Source organism: Abrus precatorius, unplaced genomic scaffold (assembly GCF_003935025.1).
Source record: "Abrus precatorius isolate BTA unplaced genomic scaffold, Abrus_2018 Scaffold11, whole genome shotgun sequence".
In the NCBI taxonomy this organism is placed as follows: domain Eukaryota; kingdom Viridiplantae; phylum Streptophyta; class Magnoliopsida; order Fabales; family Fabaceae; genus Abrus; species Abrus precatorius.
The window spans coordinates 5,351,174-5,374,993 of NW_020874303.1; the positions used below are offsets into that span (position 1 = coordinate 5,351,174).

Genomic DNA, 23,820 nt, shown 5'->3' on the forward strand with positions numbered 1-23,820 from the left:
CTGCTCCAATAGCTAGTGATATAGGCTAGTGCTGATGACCCAACAACAAATGTACTCTACTTTTCAATCTTTAGAAATTTAATTGATTAAGCATGAGTGCCAGAGACGGCACCCCTTGCACTTGTGGTAAACCCTGCCATTTTGGCTATAGAACCTAAGAAAATGGAACCCATGTATGGAATTGTATTAAACTATTCAAGCATCTCATTGGCCTCTAGTCTTTTAGTAGATCTGGGTTAGATATAGAAGGATCTTTTGGCTATCTAGGCTTCACTTAAAACTTGCTCCTTTACTCGGAAGAAAGTGGTATATAATAAGGAAATGTGGGTGTGCACTTATATTCCAAATGCAAGTGGCATGGTATCTTAACTACTCTTCTCATTTCTCTTCTCAGTCAGAGTGGGATGTTTCCCCCAATGGAATGAACTTCTTTATGTGACCACATTCTGTCAAATTGTAGCAACAAAAAGTTCCATGTGAAAAGCTCAAGGGGGTCAATACTCCTCATTTAGCAAAATACACATTTTTTTTTTATAAATTTCTACCATTATAAATGCCAAAGTTACCAAGTTAGATATAGTAATTATTTGTTTTAACATGTCGAAGTTCCCAATTCCAAATATTGAAGCTATCTCGGTAAGTCATAGTTGGGTAAAAGATGACTGAATTTAAAGCATAATTACCTAGTATTGAATTGATAAAATACTCGCATTTTAAGGTTAGAAGCTATCAACAGGTCCAGCTGTTAATTAGCAGCACCTTTGTTGAGCAAAATGTAATACTACTACTACTAATAATAATTGTTATTATTATTGTATTGACTTTTTAGTAGAATATTTTGATATTACTATAAGTTTGTTATTTAATTTAAAAACTTAAATAGTTAAATTCATTAACCTACAAAGTTAAAAGTATGATTGTAATCTTATTTAATACCTCACTATGAAATAAATTTTTAAATAGATTTTTGAATGAGATGAAACTTATAAAAATGTTTAGATAGATCTTAAACAAGACTTATATAAGATAATAGGACAAACTTTAAATCTTTAATTTAAGAAACAAATTAGATTCAAGTCTTATAAAATTTGATTTAATCCATTTTAGTCCTAAATTCTTTTCATGTTAGTAGCATTATATAATTCGAAAACAATTAGACGAAAATTCACGAAAGTGCTAATTTGATCAATCAAATTATCAGTAACTATACATCATGGTGAAAGTGAAATGTTTTTTTCCCTATAATGAATCTTCTTAATTAGTTTGTATTTTTTTATAAATATTTTTCTCATTATTTATCTTTATTATTATTATTATTATTATTATTATTATTATTATTATTATTATTATTATTATATATGTGCATCAAAATTAAAAGAATTTTTTAATTCTATTTTAGCGTTCCAAAACATTTCCCTGTTCAAATCTACCTTAAACCAGATGAAGGATGGGTTAAATGGGTAGTGATGAAATCATTACGTTATATTGGCTAAGAGGTTGTCCATGATTTCTTAGTTTATTGCTTAGAAAGCAAAATCCTCGTATACACACAAAGTGAAAAAAAGATCTCATGTAGTGTAATATAATAGATATGTTTAGTTTTGATGGTCAAAATCTTTGACTAAACTCAATTATTAACGTGATGATTTCCTAAGCAACCCATTTTAAGTGAGTTTTTATATGACTACTTGATGAGCAGATCGATCATTTCATAATTAGAAGTCTAATCTATAGAGCGCACACCCCAAATCTCAAAATAACCTCCAAAATGAACCCTCGGTGGTTGCTATAGCCTATTTAATTGAGATTTCATGATTTTACAGCAGAATGGATCCTTTAACACAAACACAGGCATATATAACACAATTTCTTTAAATGTTATGTTTATATTCTAATAAATATTAAATAAATTCTATCTATTTATTATCATCTAAAAATAATTTGAATATGATTTTATTATATATATTAACATTTGATATAAGTTAGAAGATTCATTCCTGTTTCACATGCTCATGACCCACCGAAAAGTTCTCAAGTCTAGCTATTTAATTTCAGTTTTTTAAACGTGTATTTAGGATTTATTTTAATAAATAGTAAATTTTAGTTAAAATTTTAAATACGTAATGTTATTATTTATTTAGATTACATGTATAAATAATTTTACATCAGGTGATCTCGAAGATAATCTAATAGATATTATAATATTTGGTAATTTTTAATAAAAAGTTTATATATAAATTGTTATGTTTATGTTGACGAATGCTACTTAAAAAAGTTGATTTAATATTTATGATAAAATGGTCATTAACTCTCCCCACTTTTGGTTCATGAATGTGAGTTAATAAGGTTGGATCTTTACCGAGAACAAAATATGAATATGTCATGGTAACTTGACCAGTGACAGAAATATGGCATAAAGGTGTGTAACCCTGGCAGGCCGAGGTTCCAAATTTAGCAAGTAGTGACCAAACACTCACCACTTTTCAGGGATACCCTCCAATGGGATTCCCTGTCTTCGGTTTACAAAATTTATGCTCTTTTTCCCTTCTATGACTCTTTCCATCACACTTCACTCTCTTATATACTCAAATATCCCCAACCCTCTTCTTCATCATCATTCATCCACACACCATCCTTCTCATCTCTCTCTCTCTCTCTCTAAGTGATCATTCACTCACAAGTCACAACACAACTTTTGAGAGATACATGAGACCCTTTTTATCTATCTTTTTATGTTTTTTATGATATGATTTGAGTAAGACAGTGTCTTTTTGAGACATTGCCATCTCCTGAGGAATCAAAGAGAGGAGCTAAGCTAGGCCATGAAGAGGAACAATTTGATGAAAGGTAATTACACTTACACTTCATCTACCAACAAGAGTCCAACAAAGGAGTCGTCCACCTATGTTCTCAACTGCTATAACAAGAACACCATGGCCAAAGAATTCATTTGGGACTGCAACAACTCTCACAGTAATGGTGAATATCATGATCAGGACTACATGAATGGCTTCCCATGGCCACCAAGATCATACACATGTAGCTTCTGTAGAAAGGAGTTCAAGTCTGCTCAGGCACTTGGTGGACACATGAATGTTCATAGGAGGGATAGAGCAAGGTTGAGACAGTCACCTCCAACTGAAGGTGGTCAAAGCCATGTGCTGAACCTTAACCTTGAGCCTAACGCTAACCCTAACAACTCAACCTCATCTTTGTCTTTACCAACATCATCTTCTCCACCTCTTAAGCCTGTCAGTTGCACATTGCCCTTGTTTGTTTCTGCTACTCCTCCTCCATTTTCTCCACCTTCTGCTTCACATTCTTCTGAGTTGAAGAGATGGGTTGTTGTGGATGGTATCCTATTGAACCCTTTGAGCACAAAGAATCCAGAGCCCACAAAGTCAAAGATTGCAGAATCTTTATCAGCTGGGATTGGAGAATATGATCATGCTTTTGGAAGAGAAGATGGGTGTAAAATGTTGAAGAAGGGTGAGATTCTCAGGATGGATTTGGAGATAGGTTTGCCGAAAAGCTATGATTTAGATCTGGAGCTTCGTTTGGGTACTTACTCTTAGGTCACTATGTCAACTGGTTAAGGTCTTAGAGGCAGAGAGAAGGTTAACTGGATGTTTATTTGAAGTAGGGTCATGTCAGATGAAAATGTATTTACACTTACCATCTTCAGAATCTTAGTTAGATTCCATATGTTTATGCAGCCTTTCACTTCTATTACTTAGTTACAAGTGAAAAGCTTCCATCTTACTTATCATCTCCTAATATGAAATTTAATGACTCATTGACTTGTTTTCAGTTTAGTCTTTTGATTTTTAGTAGTAGCATTTCCACTCATAGAGAGAGATGGTTTCAATTTTTTTTTAATGGATTTCTTTCTCCTCAAATACTTGTTGTGTGTGTTTTTTGTGTGTATGGTGCTTGCACCCTCCAATAGTTGTTGTGATTGTTAATACACATGGTGTATGTGTGAAGTTAGGTTACCTGTAACTCAGCTATAAGCAGCTGCAGGTTCAATAGAGTAACTATATTAAATTAGCACACTTTTCAGTTTAACGTAATCTAGCTGTTGGGGAATCATTTTCTTCCTCCTTAGCAAGTTTTCGAAGGCTTTGAGATCAATGACAGTGAAGAATTAGACACACACAGATACAATCGGCTGTCTAACTTCGGGGATGATATAAGACATTTTGGATTGACCAGCTTCTTCTAGCTCATGAAAGCTTTTCAAATGAGATAAACATCATTTGTTAAGTTGTAAAAAATAACAAGATAAATGCTTATCTTATTTTATATTAAATATATTTTTAATTAACTCAATTTTTTATGAATACAGTTTACATTAAAAAAAAAAAGTATAAATTAACAGGATATAGAGTTATCATATCTTATTTTAAATAAATATAAAAATAAAATAAGATAAGAGAATATATTTTATTACATTCTTTTATCGTCTTTACTAAAGGAGCTATTATACAAGTTTATAGACACTAACGTGACAATTTTTTTTTTGAAAGTTTGAAATACATAAACTAATTTCACATTAACTTGTATATGAAAAGTAAAGTTTGTTTTATACCATTAATCAATTGATTTATAAGTATTTGTCCAAAAAAATTATTTAAACCAATACATACTTAACAACTTACAACAACTAGTATAAATTAAGCAACCTTTTATTTTATGCTATAGCTCATGTCAATTGTCATGGAGAAATGAGATGGCTGAGGCATTTGTGAATTACATGCGATTTAAGCATTGGTAACCGATCTCACCCGCTTTTGAATTTTGATCAAAAAGCTGAATCTGGTTTGAATACCACTTGAACATTGTTTTTTCGGACATTTAGCCATTTCCATTTCATTAACATATATGTAACTGTATAATGGAAAATTTGAGCAGTTGTTCCATGAATATAACTGACAATAAACGGGAAATTGAAATTAAACCTTGCAATTACGAATCATGACGCACTTTATAGTAAATTATTTAGGTAAAATATTTACTCTGACATTGGAGCATAACATTATTGATACAAGTTCCAACACAAACCTCATTATGGTCACTGTACAAACAATGTCCTATTGGGGCCACTACATTTTAAAGTTAAGTTACTCCAACTCGCATGGCAATGAGTTTGTATAACATAGTTTTTCATTAGTTTGACTAGCCTCTTCACCATATTAGGCACCTAGAAAACGATGTGGGAAATTTAGAACAATCACGAAACTTACCAATGATACCATCTGTTTGCTACTGCTGATTTAAGCTCCCAACGACACTTTGCACGGAGGCACATATATTTAATCACTGTTCAGAATATGGTTTCTCCATTAAATATAACAATAAATTAAAAACTTTGACTTTTTAATTTTAGAATATATTTTTAAAATGAGTGAAAAATAAATGATTACATATAATATTATTATGTATTTTTTTTGTGTTTAAATAATATAACTTATTTAGTATGTGTCTGGTGTGTAAGGTGTCATAAGATGCATGAAACCCCACTCACCAGGAGAACAAACAACTTTTAGAAAGGAAAGAAAAAAAGGTTATGAAAAAATAAGAGAGATATTGTATTGAAAAGGCAGAAAGAAACAAAAAGCTGCAAGTTATGAGCAGTAATATATCTACCTTCAGAACAATATCTCACAGAGAGCCAAACAGAGATGTCATTTCATTAAAAAATGTTGCATGGTTTTGGTACCCCAATTTGATGGCATCCAGTACTTTCTATAGCAACACAAACGTGGCCATGTGAGCCTCCAATCTTCACTTCTCATTGGATATTCTCCCAATTGATTAGGACATTTCTAGCCTCTTTGTTATCACTTTAAGCACCTTCATTCGTTCAAATTTAATATTTTCTCTTTTATTTTAAAAAATTGTTAGTTTTAGATTCTTGAAAATCAAAATAATCACGTTATAATTTTTATATAAACAAGTTTAGAGTGTGTCTATATAACTCCTTAAACAAAGTTTACGTAAATCTTAATGTATATTATGTGAGAAGAGAAAATTTTCAACTATGCTGAAGAAGGGAAGGTTAAAAGGCTGTTCGATAATGCTCTTATATACTATGGACTACTCCTTTTATTTTTTTTAAAATAATGTTTATCACTACAGTTCTATTATTTAAATTGCTGAAAATTAATATTATGTATTTCTTATTTATTTTTATAAAAACTACTTTTCATAAATACACCCGAAACATAAAAAATTGCAGCGGTTGAAATAACATTTCTTTTATAACTATTCTTACTCTAAAATTTTTGTTTAAAATACCATTCTTGTTCGTTAATCAAACTAATAATTTTAAAAATGTTTATAAAATTTAATTAAATAAAAAATGGCATTACATATATTAAAGTTGAAATAGACGCCTATAAATTAAGTCATATATATATACACAGTTACATAAAAAGCATTATTTGTGGTTGCAAATGTTTCTTTCTTCAACTTGGAATGCGACCACTCTTTTAATTATTTTTCAGTAAAATTAGTGTCCTTGATTGTAGAAAGGGAAACATGTTTTAAGAGGGAAAAAATGTGTCCTTAACCTGCGATATAGATAGTTGTGAAATTGACTATTGACTAATATTCATCGAGTAGGATAAGTTAGTACCCCACTCATCAAAACAGTGTTCCTTTCCTTCCCACTCCCCATGTGTAATGACAAAATGACATGTTTCTCATCAATTCTTGATGTGATAAAATTTTGATTCAATTTTATAGGTAGTGACAACAAAGGGTTTGTGGCTGTGTAGTAAGGATTAAAGTTAAGTATAAGTAAAGAAGTTTTACATTAGATAAGTTAAGAGAGTATATAAGCTATAAGAATTTACAATTAACACTCTTTAAGATTTTAAGTTAAGTGAGTATCCAAGTCTGCTTTTCATAGTTTGTTCTCAATATTTTAAGCCTCAGTATATCTCCAACAAGTACTAGTTTTTGTAAAGATGTTAGTGTGTCGTTGGGTCCTGATCAATCTGAAAAATAGTGTGGGGGTCTCATAGTTCTCTGGAATACATTGAATTGATCAAGACATAACATTCCATTTAAGGAAATCCCATCATACCCATTTGCCACCCAGACATTGTCGGGAACATATAAGCCATAGTATTTGAGAAAAAAGCACCACTCTCAAGACCACACTGGAACACATATTTATAGGAAAAAAAATTGAAATGGAAAATCGTGTTAATTCACGCATGAATTGATTGCTTACGTTCTATCATTTCCATGACCCTATCCCATGTCACTTTATTTATTTATTTTGTGTGTATTTTGTTGCTTATTTCGTCCTTTTCCTTTCACTATTTAAGTCAGAAAATTTTGTTTGGTACAGAGATTGATAGATATCTGTAGATAATATAGGGATGAGAAGACCCAATCTTGTGTCATATTCGTTATATGTATATACATAACTCTTTAGATATTATCCTTGGGCGTAAGACAAAACTTGAAAAATGTGCTCAATTACATGGCATAGTAACCATACAAGATGAAAAGCTGAAAGAATCAATTCTTAGGGAAGAAGTTTGCTGCCTATAAATCTAGGGCATGCAGACGCAAGAATCAAGACCGTATATCTGCATGATGCCTCTTTCATATAGGGCCCATGCCCTTTTCTACAATCCACTAAGTTGTAGGTAGGTACTAAATGGAGCTTACCCAGATGGACCAAAGTTTGGTTGAGATGTTAAAGATCTCAATACTTAAGTAACTCAACTTGAAATGTCTAACTTTTTTTATGTTTTATCATTTAAATATTATTGCAAAATCTTGCTAAAGCTTGAACCCAAGTATAAGTTAATATGAAAAAAGGATAGTAATTTTTTTTCCGTAGACTTTTCTTTTCATGCAAAAAAGTGGAGCATATAGTAATTTTCATGTTTGATTTGTCTTGCATAAATAAATGAATTGAGTATATAGTTAAAAATGTTTGTCTTGGATTGGGAGTAATTTTATTAAATAATAATTGTTTTAAAAATGGGTGGATATGAAAATTTAACATTAATTAATATGTAGGATTTTGTTTTTATGATTTATAATATTTATATTTTGTTGATGTAAAAACATATATTTGTATTTGAGTTTAATTTTGACGCACTATCATAATTGAATGATAATATTCTTGAGTACATTTTAATTAAGTTCTTTGTATTTATGTTGTATTCAATGTTCAAAAGTCACATTAAGTCTCGACTAATCTGAATTAAGTTAAGAAAATTCATTAATTTGAAGACTAAAGCTCTTCTAAAATCTGATTTTTTTTTCTGTTTACCTTACTTACATTCAAGAACTTAATTACTTAAGAAAACTTAATCTCCTTACTATTTCTACCAACAGGCATTGGTTATGGGTCCTAATATAACACCAATGTTCGTTTTTAATTAACATTGAGAAATATTAATGACACATGATAATTAAAATTATATAATATTTATATTTTATTCATTTGAGACTTGGAAAAAATGTATGCATATGTGCGAGTGTTCTTATATAAAAAATTGGTACATGAGAATAATATATATAAAAGAAAACGTTATGCACTCAGACTTCTCTAGCCATATTATTATCAGCAATATTAGATCATTCTGGTAACCAAGCTAACATAACTCCGTGACTTTGAGAGTACGTAGAAAGTTGAAATTCTTGTCCATCATTCATTTGGTGGCATCTCATTCCAAGCAATTCCGCGAAGAAGAGAAAGGTTTGCATCTAATACATGTTGAGGGGCAGTAGAAAACAGTTGAGTTACGGTACAATTTGTTATTCTGTTCAATGTTTGGTGCAAATAATTTTATAGGTAGAGAAGTGGGATCTATGCGTTGAGTACAAGTTCGATTAGGTTTCCTATTCTCTATTAGTATATATTAGATTTACCAAATTATTAGGTATTTTTTCACTTCTAAGTTTTAAGTGATGTTTTGTGAGAGACTAAAAGTACTACAGATACTTGTTATATATGTTTGTGTATCTTTTCTTAGCAAATCATTGACACTGCTAATATTTTAAAACTTTTAATTTTAATGAAAAAAATTAATTAGGAATTTATAATGGTTTGCACATTGGTTTTTCTCCTTTAAAATTTCTGCATATTTCTACTGCCAAATTAGATATCGTGATTATTTTCAGCATCAGCTGGAGTATTCATTTTATTAATCTTATATATAGTGGTATCATCATCATCATTATTATTATAGTTGTAATCTTCTGATCTCTTGGGTGATAGATAAAGGTATAGTGAAGTACTAATTGTTATGTCTCATATATCCCAGTATCCAACTCATAGTTGTCTAAAGAAAGTTATCACGTGTAATTTTGAGTTGAATGCTTTATAGGACATTACCATGTTGAGTGATGATATATTGTTCCACACACTACATTTATATGACCACTTTAATTTACCTTCGGTATTTATGGTTGCAGAAGAGTACGATGTTCTTGAATCTTAATATCGTGTCCATTAATTAATGGAATAAGTGGGTGTGATTGTCATGAAAAGTTTCCTCTTCAAGTTTGAATTGATTGACGGTGATTGTGGGATTCCAGACTTCATTAATAGCTCTCATACAAGATAAGTTGCAAATGCTGAAAGGCCTGTCAAAGTTATCCAATGTTCATTTTATGCATGTCTTTTGGTGTAAAAGATAGATGAAATGTACTACAATAAGCGTCTTTCACAAGTTCTATTAACTAGGGAAAACAATATAATGGGGCCTTGTTTACACTTTATTTACATCCATGAAAATCAATTAAATTATAAAATCATGATTAGATATGCATGCAAAAAAGTTAAATTATGAAGTCTTGTCAAAATATGCGATGAAAAAGAGAAAAGAAAGAAAGAAAGAAACTCATATAGAATGAATTTTTGCATAGCTGTCCACAACTTGATTAGAGTTTTTGCATTTTATCTTTATCTGCAGATGAATAGTTGAGGTGTTTCTTTCAAGCATATATATAACTGTATGTATTCTCGTTCCTTGCGGAATAAACTACTTAGCATGAAGGTATTTTTTTTAAGATGAAAGAAAAACTATAATAAAGAAAATGCTAAAAATATGTATTTTGACATTTTTTTAATGTTCTTTATTATGAAGCAAATTTTACTTAAATTTCACTAAATAATCTGAGTTTCACCTTTTATTTGAATGGATCTCATTTTCTATTTAGTGAAGTATACATAAATTTTATGTAATAATAAAAAATGTGTTAGATAGAATATGTTAATAAAAAATTTCTAGCATTTCTCAGTATAACAATGTTTTGATACAGTCGAGCAAGTTATCCTAATCTTTGATTTATAATCATACGGAAAGAATCAACTTGTTACTTATTCTTGTGTAGCATTTGCTATTTTGTTAATTTCTTCATGTTGCTAGAATCCCCTTGACTTGGGAATGATTCTCGAGTTTCCAACATCTATTATTAAAATTCACTCCTTTTTAATAGAGGTAAGTCTTCCTTCTTGACATGACATATCAAAGGCTTCCTTCAAGGTAGAACACGACTATGTACAAATGTGACTTTATTTCTTTGTTCTTCTTGGCATTGAATTAATTTATTTCAAAAATAAAATTTGTACTTAAACCAATATGGTTCAACTACGCTAATGACAAATAATTAAATATCCCCTTTGTCTCATATTACATGTTTCTTTGACTTTCTTAATTTATCTTAAAATATTGCTCTCTTTAAAAAAAATTAAGAAAACATTAATTATTTTTTTAATAATAATCTCTTTTATTGGTATCTCACCTAGATACTTAAATTAAAATTTTTAATTCTTTTAATAAAGATAATTTTGTCAAAATAAGTCATTTTATCATAGTAATTTTATTAAAGTGTATATTACTTTAAAAGACAAATAACATGAGATTGATTTTGCCTTTGTAGGTATGTTTCACTGCAATATCACTTTACTGATTTCTTGTAAAAGAGCAGCATTTGATGCCAACTATTTTCGTGTCTATTTATACTTCATTGTGATGGGGGTGTTTGGCGTTTTTAAGATGATTGTTGAAAGCAACAGCCTGCAGGTGCAGATGGTATGTGCTCTTCATGAAAATGGTGAACAAATCTATCTCATTCAGATCATGTTGGATTGCCGGTAGTTTGGTTGTTAGCTAATTTTCAGATATACCATCTTAGACTTTTGTGATATGTCAATAATTATTTCTCATCAATGAAGAATTATATTTTTATTTTGGGGGACAAAAACATATTACCTTCGGCACGACCTTTTTAAAATCAAATTATAATCGAATCATTCAATAAAAAAACATGACTTTTGTCAGTCAGTCATTTTTGTGACTTCTAATTTACAAAAGAAATGTGTTAATTGGCTTTTTTTATATAGAATAAAACAAGTTTTACTTTAAACTTTTTTCTATTTTTTGTGGTCATTTTTTGGCATCCTTACTTTAAACCTACACACATGGATATTGAATCTGCATCTGGTGCATGCCCTAAAAAATGTGTTTCTACTAGATTCTTGTAAAGTTCAAGCCCCTGTAATTTGCAGTACAGTAATGCATCTTAGCAGTCACATTGCGAATAACTGCAGTGGGAAGTTCTCGACCAACTAACAAAAAAACTACAGTGGGAGGTTAGGTTTCATCACTCACCTACGGCAGCGGGTTGAGTGCTTTTCTTCTCATATCGTATAGCCTACAACTTTGCAATGAGAGAGAGGGTGTAGAGGGCAGACTAGCAGAAAAGTGAAAGGAAAGTCAAGAGGGTTAAGTTAACATTGTGGGTCAAAGAATAGAAGCATTCAGATTTACGTTAATCCATTATTAACCATTTTTTTATTTGTACAACTCGATCACCCACCCAAACCTACCCAATGACTGGAACGTCAATCAGTTATTTCGGATTGGCGCTGTTTCTGGTTTTGTGCCCACCCCTACAGTACTCAATAATTTGTACCTTAAGACTCTTTGGTTTGGTTTACCAAAAGAAACCGGCTCTTTTTTTATGTGTTTTACTCTTTGGGATGTAGACAATGGAGAAGTTTGCCTTATTGGCGTAACGTATAAATTACAATAGACTTGTTTATCAGACTCGACAGTCGTGTAGTTTTAAGTACTGGAAAAACAGGCTTCTCACCTGTCACTTAATAATATCAAAACCAAGAAATCAATACATTTATAATTGCTACATCATACTAGTAAGACACTTGGCATAACTTGCCATAGTTCTCTTGTACCAGTCCTCTTTCATGAGTAACATCAATAAAAGATCCAGACTAGCTAAATATTTTCTTTCACAAGGTTCTGTGTAATGGGACTGTTGGCACTGTCATGGAATACAATCTAAGATGAATCCATTATTTATATACAAGGTAATCCACTGATTTTGTATCAAAACTTCAGTTTGAACCCAAGTTAGACAATTTCCTATGAGCCTCTTCTACAAGAAGATTTAGACAATTTGTTGCTAACTAGATTCAATCAAATATTACTATTTTGATAGAGTTCTTTGTATTGAATGTAAACTCTTAAAGAAGTTAGTCAGTGTTGGATTTGACTTTTTAGTAGGTGTAGAACGAACATGGCAGGATTATTTGAATCAGCCAACTAGAATAAATAGCAAATGCACAGGGACGAGATAAACATTGAAAATTGTCAAAATAGCCAGTTAACAGAATTACAGAAATTCAATCAACCACTGAGTCAATGAAATAGTGTTTGGGGGGAAATGGGGTTAGGGTCACAGGATGAGTGCGATGACTGACAGTACAGCTACGACACAATCCAGTAGAGAGAAGAAAAAGTACCATTGATTCGCAACAAATAAGAAAAGAAACAAAGGGAATTGATACTTTATTGCATGATAGAAGAACCAAAGTGAACACCGACCAACATGACTCTTTACTTGGAATTCATGGTTGAAATGTCACCCAACACCCATAACACGTAAGTTCAACTTCAAAGTAATAAAACAGAATGCAAATCTGTACAAGCATTCTATCTTGTGTTTTTAACAACTTCTGATTTTTGTCTACCCAAGATTTCCAAAAATAACTCCCACATTCCTTTCTGTTGAAATGTGAAATGAATCTCAAAGCAATCCTTCCCACTACAGCTGATATATCAAAATCCAAACCTAGAGAAAACAATGAATATTTGATGCATCTTTGTAAATATTTTGAAGATCCATAACCTACTCAATCTTAGTTATGAAGTCCAATGGCATATTCATATTGAGACACTCAGATATAATCACCAATTAATTCTGAATAACTCAATCAAATTCAAGTTCTAAAGTCCTTCAATTTTTTATAATGATATAAATAAACGACAAATTATTCACCAATACAGAGTTTTCTTAAAACTTATTACTGTTTCCATTACAATCCCCACAAAACACTCTTTAGTGTTAGATAACTATTCATTTCCATTTTCTCCACCAAGCAATGACAAATATCCATTGCCTAATCTAAAATATCTCACATTCACTACCACAACCCTAATGATCAAAGCTAAGGTGATAGATAAAATACAAACTACATAATACACTTGCTTTGATGCAAAATCGCCGTCTTACAACCACCGATCAAATCGAAACATTGGAATAATAATAATAATAATAATAAACCCCAACCTTTATTTGAGAGTTTTGTGAACGGCAACAGATTCCGACGAACACTGCGTCTCGGCGACTTCCTGCTGCTGTTGCTGCAGCCTCTGCTGGATGATCGTCTTTCTCTCGTACTCGCGCCACTTGTTGATTGCGGCGGTACAGATCACTGAAACCGTTCGTTAAATTAGATTGAAGATACGAACAATAAGGTGTATGCGTTTGTGTGTGTGAGTGAGAGAGAGGAGTGATCGGAAATTGGATTACCTCCGGCGCCGATGAAGTAGATGAGACGGAGGAGTTTGGGGCCGGCGGGGCCAGACACTTCTTCGCCGGTCATGTCTCTCTACCGCCGGTGAGTGCTTCGTTACCACTTCTCCGCTACTAACTTTCTGTGGTTATTTACGCTCTTCAAGCTTCTAGCTTGAACCCTTGCTTCAAAAATGGAAAACTACTCTGGAATAACTTCGGTTTATTTTTATTTTTCTTCACAATCTTGTTTGTTATATATTTTTTTTTAAAAGTGTATTTAATATTATATAACTTTTAATTTAATTTTAAATAAATAATAGTTCAAAAATAAAAATAATTAAAAGAATAAAATTATAAAATAATAAACTATTAATAAAAAACATTCAATTAAAAATAAGAGTTCAAAATAAATAAAAATGATGAATTATATATTTATATAATGTGTGATAAAATAAAGTAAAAAAATTAAAGAAAAAAAAGTTTTTATATAATCATAATAAAAAATAATATAAATTTATTATAATCAATTTTAACAATCACAATAAAATTGAACCAAATTACGGCATAAAATGTAATTTTTTGGATTTTTAGTTTGATCCTTTTTCTATTGAATTTAGGAGTTTGAACGCCCCTAATTACACCACTCAAAATTTACACACTCAAGCTTTCTATGACACGATATTCCCAATTTACATTTCTCATTAAACACGGGAAGGTTGTTCCAAACGACGCCGTTTATCCTGGTCCAAAACAAGAGCTAGAACCCCTTCATCCTTCAGATTACGTCACCGCCGCAACGCCATAGTTGCCGGCGAGCGATTTCTGGGTTTGTTATTTTCGTCTCAAAGTTTCGATCTTTACCCTCGATATGACGAAGGGGACAAACTCAAAGATGAACATCGCAATAATTCACCCAGATCTTGGCATAGGTAATAACTATTCTCCCCCATTGTTTTCTATTCTATTCCAATTTTAAAAAATTGAGGAATTTCCTTTAACTTTATTATTTTTTAATGTTGTATTGGGTAAAACCGTATTTTACTGTGTTCTTCCCTATGTTTGATTTCCTATTACCTTGTGATTGTTTTGTAGGTGGAGCTGAGAGATTAATTGTTGATGCTGCTGTTGAGCTTGCATCCCATGGTCATAAAGTTCATATTTTCACTGCACATCATGATAAAAATAGATGCTTTGAGGAAACTGTTTCTGGTGAACTTCTCTCTCTGTGTGTGTGTGTGTGTGTGTCACATTTCTGTTCTTTATAAAGAAATTGCTTGAATTGCCATTAAGATATGGTTTGACTTGTAATTCTTTCAGGTACTTTTCCAGTTACTGTATATGGTTCCTTTCTTCCAAGGCATATATTCTACCGTCTTCATGCGTTGTGTGCATATCTTCGGTGTCTTTTTGTTGCTTTCTGTGTACTTTTCATGTGGCCCTCGTTTGATGTGATACTGGCAGATCAAGTGTCTGTAGTTATTCCCATCTTGAAACTTAAAAGGTCAACAAAGGTAGCAAAGAGAAAAAAAATAAAAATCATATGTAAATGTCTGTTTTGACAACTTCAATTCTTCTTATTTGTTTCAGTTTCTTGCTAGGTTGTATTCTACTGTCATTTCCCGGACTTGTTACTGGCTCAACATTCAACTTTCATTAGGAGGATGTATAGGAAACCGATAGACTACGTAGAAGAAATAACAACTGGTTGGCATTTGTATCCCTGCTTTATTGTTTTTTGACTCTCAATGTCTTTTCTAATGTATATGTTGAATCATGCCCCTTATTGAGCTTTGCCAAATTGCAGGAATGGCTGATTTGATAATTGTTAATAGCAACTTTACTGCATCTACTTTTGCAAATACTTTTAAGCATTTAGACACTAAAGGGATTCGACCAGCTGTTCTATACCCAGCAGTCAATGTGGATCAGTTCAATGAACCCAGTTCCTTTAAGTAAATGACATGTTTGTCGATATATGGTTGATGCTTTACAAGATTATGCATGTAGCTTGTTCTTATATTCTATTTTACAATTTTTTATTTATACAATCATAGTCTTATTTTGTATTGTTTCTTCTGTTGTAGACTGAATTTTCTTTCCATCAACCGCTTTGAAAGGAAGAAGAACATACAATTAGCAATTTCAGCTTTTGCTATGCTTCATTCGCCTGAAGAAGCTCATAAGCATAAAGAAATTACTAATGCTTCTTTGACCATTGCAGGTGAGCATGTTTTTGTATTTCTCATGATAGGTTGATACTTGATTAATATTATGTGCATTACTAATTGTCAGGAGTATCTGTCCTGATGTATGTGCTTCTTACCAGAGTTTGGAATAGTGATATCTTGATTCTTAAAGATATAAAATTATATATGAAATGAAAGTTAAGTTTGATTTGTATTAAAGTTTCAAAAATCTTGTATTCTCCCTGTGTCATTTCAAGAGACTTTGTTGCTCTGCGGAACCTGTTCAATCTTGCATTATAGGTAATTATCTTGTGAGTTTGTTGTGCAATCATTTCTCAATCTGGTGCTTTATCTGGGATTTGACATATCGTTTCCTGTTTAATAGTTGATGTGAAAAGTGCAGTAAGTTTATTTTCTCTTATAATTATTTAGCTTAAAACAAGAATTTAAAACCATTATGTGGTGACACAGTTCATTTATTAACTTGTAAGTTCAATGCCATCAAATGAAATATGGAACACATATATATGACAAAGTTACAAACCTTACCTGAAAAAGCAGATTAAGATAGCTGTTAAAGAATTAGACCTTCATATTGTTTTAAACAAGGCAATTTTGATGATGTGATAATGAGTTCATTTGGTTGGTTATCACTAGAAGTCATTAACGCTTCTCTAGGATAGTGAATAGCATATAATATTACAGAGAAATTTCGAAGTTATTATTTGATACAATATTGAGCCAGTCTTTAACATAGAATACCACAAATTTATTTATCTGACAATGAAGTGGATACTATGAGAATTCATTCAAATTTTGAATGGAAAACAATGATAAAATCTTGTTGAAAGGCATTTAATACTTGTTAAAAATATTATTAAAACACTCTTCACTAAGCTGTCTGGATGTCATCCACTAGTATTTGCTAATTGTAATTGGCCATCAAGTGCAAGGAACTAGTACATACTCTGTGGTGCAAATTTGAGCTGGTTCACAGAAGGATCAATATATAGGAACATCTTCCTTGTGTTTTAAGCTGATAATTTCTTATGATGAATCTTTGGATAGAATCTTTGGATATTGTCAGAATTTATCATGGTGGATGAAAGTAGTTGGTGCCTGTCAATTCATTAGTCTAAAAATTAAAATTTGGCAAGATTTTGTTGGACTTGGAAAAAATTGAGACTAAAATTTATTGATTTCCACCTGCTTGGCATGTTAGGTTAGTTATATTTGAAAGCCTTCTTGTGGCATTCTGCTTCGATTTATAAATGTAATTTCTTGGCGGAACAGAGGGTCTTAAGTGTGGACCGCCCATGCATAATTCCTTCATTTCATTTTTAAGCATTTGTCTACATGCAGTTTTGAGTGAAAAACCTATTGTCATAAATTGTTTCAGGTGGCTACGATAAACGGTTGAAGGAGAATGTAGAATACTTAGAAGAGCTTAAAGATTTAGCTGAAAAGAAAGGAGTCTCTAATAAAATAAGATTCATCACATCTTGCTCTACGGCCGAAAGGAACGTACTTCTTTCAGAATGCCTGTGTGTCCTTTACACACCAAAGGTATGTGAAACCTAGCGAATTATAATTCCTGACAATTGGTAGAAGTTGAATGAAGAAAATAGTGTTTTACATAAATATCTGATGCAGGATGAGCACTTTGGCATTGTTCCTTTGGAGGCAATGGCAGCTTATAAACCTGTTATTGCATGCAACAGTGGTGGCCCTGTGGAGTCCATAAAAGGTCGTGTAACAGGATTCCTTTGTGATCCAACACCAGAAGAGTTCGCTTTAGCAATGGCGAAGCTCGTAGATGATCCTCAGGATGCTGAAAGAATGGGCAGAGAAGCTAGGAGACATGTCGTTGAGTCATTCTCTACAAAGACTTTTGGGCAGCGTCTAAATAGATATCTATTTGACATTCACCGCGGAAAGGAGGATTGAGTTTTAACCTCAGAATGATTTTGCTCTCAAATCATCAAGTGCAATTGGTGACCATTCATCTTGCTGTTCAGATTTTAGTTGACTTAGTTATAATTTTTATTTTTTATACTGTGTAAATCTTAATTACAGAGATAATGACATGTTCATTGTTCTGAGGCTTTCTCTTGGATATTTTCTGACAATACACAGATATTTTAAAATTTATAGGAAAACTTCTCGTGCTGTATTAAAAGTTTAATACCGTGTAGAAAACGAACTGGATACTTTTAAGACAATGAAAAATTAGAGCATGTTTGATTTACTTTTTAAAAACTATAAACTGTTTTTAAAAAGTAATCAAACATGTTTTAATTCTCTTCAATTTTGGCGCTTGCAAATATACCACTTTGTAGAAAAACATAAGTGAGTGAAAACTACTAGGGGTAGCTCTTATAAATAGGCTACTAGCTTTCACAATTGAAGCAAGCCTTACCATAGCAACTAGTTGGTTATTCTTTGTATGTCTTCTTGTGTTACTTCAAATAAAAACTACCATTACCCTCGTAAAGCAATCAACATTAAATATCAACGCATTCAACAGTGGTAATATGAGCTAAGTTTGGTTAGATGCTAAGCGTAATTCCAATTAAACTCGTCAAACTACGAACCATGCAACTTGTTATTTTTTTATGGATAGAAGATAATGTTATTATTGCACCATTATTACTCGAGTTAAAATTTGACCCACGGACTTGCGTAATTACGTAATTGGTCGTATTCGTGTCATTATTATGATCAACTCGTGCTTTAGCGTGATTTATCGGCACTTGCTGAAAGTTGATAAGAAAATCTCAACGACCTTTTATACCTACTAAGCATCACCATTAGCATCAATTGCTTCATATCTCAATACATTAATTTTTTTTCTGGTTTTTTTATAAATAAATAATTAATTAATTCATCAAATCAATACAAAATAGTTATATATATATATCATAAATTTATAATATATTTAAAAAATATTCATAATAATAAATAGTCAAATTAATAACTCATACGTTAAATGTATCTCCACTTGTATGAGGAAGACTTAAGTGTCTTGTTAAGATAAATTTCACAGTAAATAAAAGTAAAAAAGAATTTAACAATTAATGTATTTAAAAAAGAGTCTTTATTTCTTATATTTAAAAAAATGATAATTGGTTTTTATAAATAAAACTGAATGGAGTAGTTAAGAGTTTTGTCACCTTTAACTTTTGAGATCTAGTTTAAACATCTTAAAGTTTTATATTTTTATATGAAAAAATATATTTATTATATTAAAGATATAAAAATATAATAAATATATTTTTTGTTAAACTTCATTATTATTAATTACTTAAACACATCCTTAAGGTGGTTAGGATTAAAACTTTTAATTAATTAACATTTTGTTTAGAATAAATATTGAACCAGCAAAAAGAGCCTGTCCGATGGACCAGCACAAAAAAATGATTGCTATTTTTCAAAAGTGATTATTTTTTTGCAAGTAATATTTATTTTAAATTAGAATTGACTTTTATCAACTTAAAATTATTATTTTATTTTGTATTACAATTTATAAGCATAATCAATATTTGATTCTAGATTATGATAATAAAAATAATAATGATGAGAGTAGGTAATAGCAATTAAATATATAAAGTTTTCTTAAGGAGATTCAAATAATTGAGAAATTTGTCCAAATATTTTTTTCAATATTTGAAAGTTAGTTTTAATTTTATTAAATAAAGTGATGGGATGAATTTTTTTTAGATATTTGGCATTTTAAATTTTAATGTACTTAAAAGACATTATTAATGTAGTTCTTTAATATATATTTAAAAATATATTTTTTTAAAAAGTCATAGAACGAGCTTCTTGTATAAACTTGCTATCCACAGAGAGTTAAACTTGAACTATTATTTAAAAGGTTCAAATTATCTCAAGTTTGTTTAGTGCAAACCACATTAGTATGCTAACCAATGCAAATTGGCCAGTGTCCAAATTAACAGTTCTTTATAAATTTAAATAAATAATTTTAAGTCCTCTTATAATATTTTTTTTCTTCTAATCTTTTTATTTAGTAATTAGAAAAATATTAATTTTTATAGTTTTAAGATATTCAATGTATATATTTTTATTTAATATTTACTTTATTAAAAAAAATATGAAGATAACATCTTATAAGAATATGATATTACTCTTCTATTAATGAAGGATAACACATGACATTGGCTTAGTTTCATTACTAGGCACTTTCTGAAATTGACTTTTGATACAGTTGTAGAGAGGATCATACACAAAAAATTGTGTAAATTAATTAATATATCATCAGAAGGAATTTTAAGAAATATTGATGTTACTTCTATACCTTTTTTCATACACATAAATCTAAGAAAATTCCCTTTTTAAATAGATCATGCGTTTAAAAGTTGTAGGGCATCGATGGTTACATAAATAGTAGGAAATGTCCCAGAAACGATGAACCGATGATGATCGAAAGACGCAACCTTTAACGTGAAAATTTATCAAAATTCTTTGTTCTAGGAGTCTAGTTATTTGAGATCCCTCAAAAACAAATATTATTAATAAGATGATAATTATGTTGTGAAAACAAAAATATAAATAAGCATTATGAAGTTTGAGTTATACTCAACCTTTAAAAAGGTACATTTTATTTTATGTTATTTTAATATTTACAGAATTTGTAAGATAAATCCTTTCTTAAATTTTTCTATAAAAAAGTTAATAAAATTTGTCAATTGATTAATTTTCAAAATTATTCCAAATACTCAACTACAATAAAATGTGTTGTGTCCTGGTTTACGCCCTACTGTAGTTTGAATAATATCAACATCTATATATAATCATTGATAGTATTTCACTAATTTACCATTTTATTATGGTGTGTGCTGTGGTACCCTAAAAGAATAACCCTTTTTATAATAACTAAATTATTCAAAGTTTGATAATTTCCCAAATGAAATTCAATGATGTCATTAAATAATGCATATTTTACGAAGTATGGTGAATGATTTTTTTACAAATAAAATTTGCTAGAATTCAAATGTTAAAATTAAAACAATCAGGTCTTAAATTTTTAGTGTAATCCGAATAGCGTGTTCTAAAGTTAATAAATATAGTAAATTATTATTTTGAAAATTATAATTAAATTTCAGTTGAGTTGTGGTCCATATGGCAATTTAAAGAGTAATTAAAAAATTAAACCGCTACGTGTAGTAGGTGGGTTCGGTAAGTTCGGTAAGTTCGGTAATAACTGGACCTGCAAGAAATCCTGTTTATATAAATATATATTTATCAATAAAATTTTTCTTTTCGAGTAATTAATAAAATTAAAATATATTTACTAAAATTCAAGTTCAATATTAGAGGTTAAAATGAAATATTTTTTATTAATTGATTCAGATATTTATTAATTAAAAAAATATATCAAACTAACGTACAAAAATTATCAAAGATTAAGATAATTTCTGTTAATATAATTTTTATTTTAAAAAATTAAATTATAAACTTTGAAAAGTTATACTTGACTTTTCTTTTGCAACAAATTTTTTTTTTTGAGAGAGGATGATATGCTATTTCAAGGTAAGAAAAATTATCAAATTCAAATTTTATTTTTTAAAAAAATTACATTTATCTCAATGGAGAGAAATGAGAATTCAAATTTGTGACATGGTAAACGCAAGACTAGATTTATCATTATGTTGTTAGTATAAACTTTTAAAGTTTATACTAATATTTATTTTTTTAAGACAAAAATTATACCAATAAAGGTTATTCTAACATTTGATTATTTTTATTTGTTAATAATGATGTATTTTTTGTATTGATTAAAAAAATTAAATTGAAATATAATATTATAAAAAATTAAAAATAAACATATACATGAGCAGATAAAATAACATCATATGTATTGAAGTTTAAAATTAGAAAAGGAAATTTGCATTACAAAACTATTAATTATAGGAATTGAAAAATACAAATGTATCTATTTTTAAAGAAACTCGACATAAACAATAAAAATACTTTAATTATAATATTGCTATTATTTTTTATTAAAAAAATATTTATTGTATTTTTATAACTTTAATACAATAACTGTATATTTTTTAATAATTTTTTTTATAAATATTTAAAAACTCAACTTTAAGGCTGAAGTTAACAAAACTCTTAATTTAATTTTAACTAAATGAAAGGATTGTTCAAATTAATTGTGTGTATCTTATATCTTAACTGATTTGCTCACACAAGTCATTTATATTGAGAATGAAAGAGTCACTGAGGTTTGAAAATTTTTATTTGTACACTCATTAAATGTATATATATTCAGGAAGAAACAGGAAAACAAAAGAATTAAGTGAAAAATGTGTTAAATAGTATGATAAAAAAAAAAGAGATAGAGAAAAAAGAAAATATATTAAAAAGGAAAAAAATATATTATACAAATTTTTTTAAGATTACTGTTGCAAAAATATTTCTTGTAACCTTCCAAAATATAATTAATATATATAGTTAGCACTCACCGATCATTCGAGCTAAATCAATCTCTTTAGGTTTAGTTATTCATTTATTATTAATTTTTCAAAAGTTTAGACATTTACCAGGCACGTAAAATGGGAGCTGAAGAACAATTAAGCAGAAAAAGGAATTGGATAACAAACATATTTGGGAAATAAATAAAGAAGGAAATTAAATTATTAGGTTTACAATATGTATCATAATAAGATTATACATACATATACACGGTTAGATATTTACTGAAATCTTACTAAAGAGTGTTATAAATTAATTAAATAATAAGTATTTAATATTTTAATAAAAAATATAATTATCCCTTAACCCTAAAATATTCATTTTATTCTTTATTTAGGACTTTATCTTTTTTTGGTTTAATAATCTGTATAATAAGGAGATTTGTTAATAGTTTCCTATTTATTATCGTATTAAAAAATGTGAACAAAATATAAATAAGGAGAATTTGGTTTTTGTTTCTTTATAACCAAATAGAGTTTAAAAAATGATACCTAAAATTTTCATGTCAGAAATTTCGTGACTTTTTCTTATTTCAAAAGTAGGAATACCATCAATATATGAAGGCTTGAAAATAAAAATGTCTTATCATAGAGAAAGAAAACATTAATATATTTATTTTTATTAGGATCATATCTGTTTGTAATTAATATTTTATTAAATATTTTAAAATTAAAAAAATATGATTCTTTGAGCTTATTTTCATTTATTATTATTATTATTATTATTGTCCACCCTTGTGTTAAATTAGAGTCAGAATGGTTAAATGTCTATGTACGTACTCTTTCATAAAATATTAGCACTTCAGTTTTTTTTTGGGATTAGTTGTGCAATTTTTTTATCCTTATAATTATTTTTTAACCAAAATTAATATTTAAATTCTACTTGAATTAATTATAATATTTTGATAATTTTAAATATTTATTCTTATTTATTTTTAGATTTGTTTTTATTTTAAAATACACATATAATGAATGAGATATTTGTGAACTAAAATATAATTATGGACAAAATTAAATGTTAAAAAAATGGATTTTGTTGTCAGGAGATTAATAATAAAGATGATATCCACAAAATTTTATGTATCTAATTTCGTAACTTTCTCCTCTGTCAAAAATAGGGAATACCATCAATAAAGGAATGAAATCAAAATGCCTTATATAAAGTGGAGGTAGCATGTTGTGGGATGGAAGCAATTAATTATCGACTCCCCCTATATAAAATAAAAATTTCATCTCTTGTAAATTTTTTTACTGTATAGATCCATAGAAATTGC

General features: G+C 29.5%; 3 protein-coding genes across 3 annotated transcripts; 2 read left to right on the plus strand and 1 right to left on the minus strand.

Annotated features, from left to right (window-relative positions):
* The first annotated feature begins 2,822 nt into the window (after window positions 1-2,822).
* On the plus strand, window positions 2,823-3,575 carry LOC113855506 (transcriptional regulator SUPERMAN-like). The gene has a single exon (XM_027487149.1). It carries the CDS (start codon window positions 2,823-2,825, stop codon window positions 3,573-3,575), a length of 753 nt encoding a protein of 250 aa, XP_027342950.1.
* Window positions 3,576-12,920: 9,345 nt separating this feature from the next.
* On the minus strand, window positions 12,921-14,047 carry LOC113856442. Its single transcript, XM_027488258.1, has 3 exons — window positions 13,876-14,047; window positions 13,633-13,777; window positions 12,921-13,113 (listed from the first exon to the last, which is right to left on the minus strand). Exons 1-2 carry the CDS (start codon window positions 13,946-13,948, stop codon window positions 13,635-13,637), a joined length of 216 nt encoding a protein of 71 aa, XP_027344059.1. The 5' UTR covers window positions 13,949-14,047; the 3' UTR covers window positions 12,921-13,113; window positions 13,633-13,634.
* A 489-nt stretch (window positions 14,048-14,536) lies between these two features.
* LOC113856153 (alpha-1,3/1,6-mannosyltransferase ALG2) lies at window positions 14,537-18,195 on the plus strand. Its single transcript, XM_027487847.1, has 8 exons — window positions 14,537-14,789; window positions 14,953-15,069; window positions 15,178-15,371; window positions 15,459-15,564; window positions 15,665-15,812; window positions 15,945-16,081; window positions 17,446-17,612; window positions 17,700-18,195. Exons 1-8 carry the CDS (start codon window positions 14,729-14,731, stop codon window positions 17,991-17,993), a joined length of 1,224 nt encoding a protein of 407 aa, XP_027343648.1. The 5' UTR covers window positions 14,537-14,728; the 3' UTR covers window positions 17,994-18,195.
* The last annotated feature ends 5,625 nt before the right edge of the window (window positions 18,196-23,820 follow it).

Bases quoted from the DNA above. Each gene is read 5' to 3' on its own strand.
- LOC113856153 (XM_027487847.1), top strand. From the start codon at position 14,729: ATGACGAAGGGGACAAACTCAAAGATGAACATCGCAATAATTCACCCA. The intron at 15,070-15,177 runs GTGAACTTCTCT...TAATTCTTTCAG, and splicing joins CTTTGAGGAAACTGTTTCTG to GTACTTTTCCAGTTACTGTA. The intron at 17,613-17,699 runs GTATGTGAAACC...TATCTGATGCAG, and splicing joins GTGTCCTTTACACACCAAAG to GATGAGCACTTTGGCATTGT.
- LOC113856442 (XM_027488258.1), bottom strand. From the start codon at position 13,948: ATGACCGGCGAAGAAGTGTCTGGCCCCGCCGGCCCCAAACTCCTCCGT. The intron at 13,778-13,875 runs GTAATCCAATTT...GAACGGTTTCAG, and splicing joins CTACTTCATCGGCGCCGGAG to TGATCTGTACCGCCGCAATC.
- LOC113855506 (XM_027487149.1), top strand. From the start codon at position 2,823: ATGAAGAGGAACAATTTGATGAAAGGTAATTACACTTACACTTCATCT.